The sequence below is a fragment of the Falco peregrinus genome, chromosome 2 (assembly GCF_023634155.1).
Source record: "Falco peregrinus isolate bFalPer1 chromosome 2, bFalPer1.pri, whole genome shotgun sequence".
NCBI classification, from domain to species: domain Eukaryota; kingdom Metazoa; phylum Chordata; class Aves; order Falconiformes; family Falconidae; genus Falco; species Falco peregrinus.
Genome location: NC_073722.1, coordinates 83,879,467 through 83,885,320, shown reverse-complemented (window position 1 = coordinate 83,885,320; position 5,854 = coordinate 83,879,467). Strand labels below are relative to the sequence as shown.

The 5,854-nt window shown below is 44.3% G+C and overlaps 1 protein-coding gene across 1 annotated transcript; it reads right to left on the bottom strand.

Moving 5' to 3' along the window:
* Positions 1–1,139: 1,139 nt before the first annotated feature.
* On the bottom strand, positions 1,140–5,305 carry FZD10 (frizzled class receptor 10). The gene has a single exon (XM_005233309.3). It carries the CDS (start codon positions 4,620–4,622, stop codon positions 2,865–2,867), a length of 1,758 nt encoding a protein of 585 aa, XP_005233366.2. The 5' UTR covers positions 4,623–5,305; the 3' UTR covers positions 1,140–2,864.
* Between the last annotated feature and the right edge of the window lie 549 nt (positions 5,306–5,854).

Here is a 5,854-nt window from a genome sequence, read left to right as displayed (position 1 = left end):
AAACATTCCTCAATAACTGCAAAGCTAAAATAAAATCTGAATACTTCGTTTACAATTTAGCAAGAATCTATCTGTAACATGATGTACCTACCCAAGCATCCATACTTGGCATTTTCACAGAAGAACTTGCAGTTCTGCTCTGGTGACAATGAAGGGCCTAAGCTGACAACTGATTAAACTCAGAATGGCAGCAGGAATTCAGCCACTGCTCAAGATCTTTCTTCTTTTTTTTTTTTTTTTTTTTTTTCCCCTCTCTTCCAGAATCCTAGCAGCAGACTGTAAAAATACATGATCAACAATGAAAGCAAATAATCCTCTATAGTCTACAAAAATTGTGACATGTTTATTTCAAGAGCTAGTGTATTTTAGAGTGAAGCCTGAAACCATTCTCTAAACAAGCCTGTCACTAGTAAAACCATCACTAACCTTTATGTCAGAGATTAAATCTGTGTGAAGCAGATACATTACTGGCAAGGTGACACGCATAACAAAATACATATTTGAAGGACTCCTGTAGCAATCTGCAATACAGAGGTTATTTTAAAACTTTGTATTTCTTATGATCTAATTTAATTGATCTTAACTAGAACACACACTGATGCAAAGGCATTACTTCAGTGGTTTCAGAAGTGGTTTAGTGCAATGTTCTACGTGGGCACCAGTAGGGTGTGCTCTGACAGGATTAACTTCCAGGGCATCTGAAAGCTGTGTTATCAAACAGTGTCACATAGGCACAAAGGAGGAAAAACTTATCTCCTCTTCCCCCAAAAGAGAAATTTCATATTGAAAGCTGCTTTGCATTTTAGACACAAAGATTATTAAAACCTGCAACGTAATTTTTGTCATTCAGCTGCCTAGTCGTTGCTAGAAACATGTAAAAAAGAGTACAAGACAAAAAATGAAAAAATTGAAGAACTCTAAAAAAGATCCTTTTGTTATAAAGTTCCTAGCCACAAGATGACCGACTGTCACAGGGATCCTCACTCTACCGAAATCCATTAAGACCTTTCTTCTTTCTATGATGACATACCTGATAAGGCATTTTCTAGAACAGCCTGTGTGAAAAAGTGAGGTGATATCACTATCTCACCATGTGATCACACAGCCTGTTAGTCAACTGCATGGAAAACTTCAGGTTCATACAAAATCATGCTCCACTAAAAACTTTTCTCTGAAAATATATTTAATATTTCAACTTTATCAGGTATCTTTTCTGAAGTGGTATTCAAATACTGTATTTATATTTCCCTTCATCTTTCTCCTGATCTTCCCGAAGTTTTTTTCCCAAATAACAGCAGTATTTCCAGTAGTGTTAGAAGGGAAAAAAAAATCCCTGAAGAGACCGAATTGTATTCAAACTGTGCTGCAGTGAGCCAGCTATCTTCAACATGCTGAACATACCCTATGCAAATTTTAAAGGGGTGTTAACCAAGGATCGTTGTTGTAATCTCAGTGCTTTGTAAACATGGTACTACTCTACATCACTGCAGCTTTTTTACATTACTAAAGCTTCCTCCCATTCAGTTTTCTGTTGCAGAGCCTCACAGAAAGATGCAAGTTCAAAATCTATTCAATTAAAACTTCAAATCAATTCAATTCTAATCTATTAATTCAAACTTGCAAATTTTTGACGAAATTATTGTTATATCTGCTTATACCTGCAGGCAAGTGTAACAACTATTTTATTCAAAGTGTGCTTTTATCAAATAGTTGAGAAAACAAGTTTATTAACCACAAAGCACATCAGAGAAAGTTTAGAACACATAAAATTATCAAACTAAAGAACATATTTTATTTTTAATAAAATAGTGGAGCATGAAAAATAATTGTATATTACAAACATATACAGCACAAAACTGTGCTCGGCCAGCACAGTAAAGAGCATCACTCTATACAAAGCTTTCCTTTGCAGAATCTAGTGCTTCTTGATCTATTCATAGTGAGAATTTGTTTAACAATAGAAAGAGTCAATAAGCCCTTTGGGTCTCTTTGAATTGATTCTCCCCCTTTTTTTTTTTGCACAAATCAGTCCAAACGTGTATAACATTGGCTTGATTTCCATTAAAAAGCCACAAAATGTAACACTAAAGGGTTTCTGAGGACTAGACCTCTTAGTTCTTTTGTTAAAAGATTTCTTTTGTTGTCTTTATGTACAGCAAAATACTTGTTTCTCTTTTCATGTCATGGTAAGAAAAAAATGTATTGCACATTATTCTTATTCACAAAGTTTGTGTCTGGTGCAGGAAGTTTCTCTTTTAGTGAAAGAATATTGGTGAGCATTATTGAACCTATTTTTAGGCACTCATAACCCACTAGGCTGAGATGAGTTGTAAAGGGTTTCTCTCTCTTTTTTTTTTTTTTTTTTTTTAAAGTTAGCACGGAAGTTGCTTTCACAGCACACTTACTGAGGACAGGCCTCTTTGGGACCTTAAGTTTTCCTAAAGAGACAATGTTCACTTGAGCACTTTTAAAATCAAATCATTGCTCCATAAAACTTGACTATACCTTGTTACTCAGAAACCTGTAGGAAATCCAGCTCGGCTACATGAAACAGTTAAACAGGGGGGTGGTGGGTTTTGGTTTTTTGTTTTAAATAAATCTGAGGGCTGGATTAAGTACTTAACTACAAATAAGTAAGAGAAAAGGCTGTTTTAATTCACAATATATCTTCCACTGAAAACCTTTCCGTAAGTACATTTACCTTCAGTTTTTCCACCAGGTCCTGAATTCAGCGTGACACGTTTTTTGCCTTGAGATATTAAACTGTTCTGACAAAAAAAGCACCATTTATTTTTTAATTTCTGACTGCTACTGTGGGCATCTGTAAGTCTGCAAGGTGAGATACAGTATTTTGTAAAACTTGGTCACACACAAGTGGGTGGCTGTAATGTCGATTCATATTTTGCAAGATGAGTTTTCTGTGGATGTTGAGGTTTTTTGTAGATTCCGCTACTTGTAATAACACTTGCAGGTTTCCTCCTACTTCTCTTCTTTAATCTTCGACTACAAACATTTTGCCAGGACTGAAGAGTCTTGGAAGTCCAGATCCACATACCGCTAGTAATGCCCACAACTAGTAACATGAAGATTTTGACCATAAAAATTTCTACTGCCGGAATAGAGTTATTCATCATGCAGTCTAAATTTTTCGTCTGATTGTTCATCTTGCATTTCTGTTGAGTTGCCACAATTTTCCAATAATCCATATTAAGTCTTTCATAAAAATAGCAAGCTATCACACAAGTTGCAGGCACTGTATACAAGACCGAGAAGACACCAATCCTGACCATAAGTTTCTCCAACTTGTCAGTATTTTCTCCACCTGTTTTCATCACCCTCCTGATATGAAAAAGGGCCACAAAACCAGAAAGAATAAAAGAAGTGCCAATGATTAGGTAACAAGCCAAAGGAATGAGTACAAACCCGGTCAAGGCATTCACATCCATGCTTCCGACATAGCACAACCCTGTCAGCTCATCTCCAGCCACCCTTCTCATAACTAGGATCATTATGGTCTTCACAGCCGGGATGGCCCATGCTGCCAAATGAAAGTAGCTACTGTTTGCTTCAATTGCTTCATGCCCCCATTTTTTCCCAGCTGCTAGAAACCAAGTCAAAGTCAAGATTACCCACCACAGGGAACTTGCCATACCAAAGTAATACAGAACCAGGAACACAATGGTGCAGCCAGTGCTCTCCAGTCCTTCCTGGATGACATAGAGCTGGCCGCTGTCCCTGTCACAGGCAATACTTTCCGCACCTGAAAAGAGGCGAATAATGTACCCCACTGAGTAGACACAGTAGCACATTGAGAGGAAGATAATGGGCCTCTCAGGGTACTTGAAACGCTGAGGATCTATCAGAAAAGTGAGTACAGTAAAAGCACTGGAGAAGAAGCACAGAATGGACCAGATGGCAATCCAAATGACAGCAAACTGTTTGTCATCCTTGCCCCAGTAAACATCAACCCCTGGAGTGCAGAGCGGCGCACAGGAAGCACTCTTTTCCACATGGTGGAACTTGCCAGGATTTTCACAGGAGGTTCTGCTGAGGCTGTCCTTATGCTGCTGCAGATCGTGGCCACTGCTGGGCCTCTGTGGACGAAACATGGGTGGCAGCATGCTGGATCCTCTGGGTGGCTCATCTGACCCGTTGTTGGGGGCTTCCATGCACAGGTAATTGGGGTCGTTCTTGTTGGGCAGTTTGCTGCAGTCTAAGGATTCTGGCCATTTAAAATTGAACTGCTCCATAATAGGAGAGCATTTCAGCCTCGCCTGCTCACACATAACCCTGCAGGCTGGGATTGGTGTAGAAACCTGCTCTGTGCACATAGGGGCATAGAGGGAGCAGAGGAAAAATTTCAGATGGCTGTGGCAACCATACTCCACCAAGGGGGCAAACTCGTGCAGCTGAATGGCAGCTTCCCTTTGGTTTTCATGTCCCATCAGGTTAGGCATCCTCGTCATGTTGTACCCTATATCCTTGCACATGGGGATTTCTATCGGCTGGCACCTCCCGTCACCGGGGCGGTCAGTGTCTATGGAGCTGATCCCTGTGCAGAAGCAGGGCAGCCAGCAGAGCACCAGGAGCGCCCGAGCGACGTTCCTCGCCGTCGGCCCCATGCCGGTGGCCGCAGCGGCGCAGGCAGCCCGGCGTGCGGCCGGAGCGCGGCCGGCTCCCGCAGGCGCCTGGCGCTGGGGGCGTGCAGGGCGGGGAGCGATGGGGGAGGCGGGCGTCACTTCAGTGGCCGCACGGCTCCCGCCCGGGCCGGCATCGCCCCCGACCTTCGCGAGGGAGCTCGGCAGCGGGGGCCGACCGGCACAGGGGCCGGCATCGCCCGGGCCGCGGGCAGCGCCCGCCCCGCTCAGCGCCCCGCGCTGCTGGGCGCCGGCCCCGCCGGGCGGTGGGCAGGCAACTTCGCCAACAGCCAGGGAAAGGGAAAGTACCCCCAGTCCACTGATGCGCAAAACTTACTGCGGGGAGCCCGGCAACTTTCTTTTCCCCGGGCTTCCACTTTTGCGATCCGTCTTTCCACAGCCCTTCCTCCTCCTCTTCCTCTTCCCCGCTGCTGCCTCCTCGGAGCACGGGCAGAGCGATGCCGGGATAGTTTGGGTCTAGGCAGATCCGAGCGATCACCGCCTCAACTTGCGCACGTCCCGGGCGGCTTTTTGGTGCAGCGGGTTTCTCCAGTGATTTTCCTCGTCCTAGAACGGGTCACAGCTCCGTACTTTCTTGCCGAGAGGTGGGGATTGGTTTATCCAAGTGCAGAATAAAGGAGGAGGAGGAGGAGAAGGAGGAGGAAATATCTAAGTCATTGAAGAGGGGGGCCTGAAAATCCCCCCACCCCCTTCTCGCCGCCCTCTGGTCTGGGTTTGCAATAGGTCGGCTCTTCAACGCTTTGCAGAGCAGGGCTGGCTCGTGTGTACGTTGTCTGTGTGCCTGCTCCCTCCTCCCGCGTTAGCAGGAACTCCTGGGGCTGGAGCAGCTGGGTTTTTTAGGGGGTGGTTGAGTCCAAGGATAAAATAATAATAAATAGAAAAACCCACCACAAAACCTGTGCAGGATCCGCCTTGCATACGACATCCACTTTGCATGAGAAAGGTGAAGCTGACACGGTGATTACTTTCCACTCACTCAGAACGCCTTGAAACCTCCTTAAGGACCCCTACAGGTTTTCCTTGATCAGCACAGATTAGAAAAAGCCCCATTTGTTTCTCTGTCTTTCTGTTTTTCCTTCTTTTCCCCTTTCCCTCCCGTTGCCCTCCCCTGAAAGTTTAACAAGATCTTTTCTCTAGAAGGCGTCAGCCTACCCTCCCTCAGGTAGGAAGCCAGGGAGAGAGAGCGCTTCAGACTT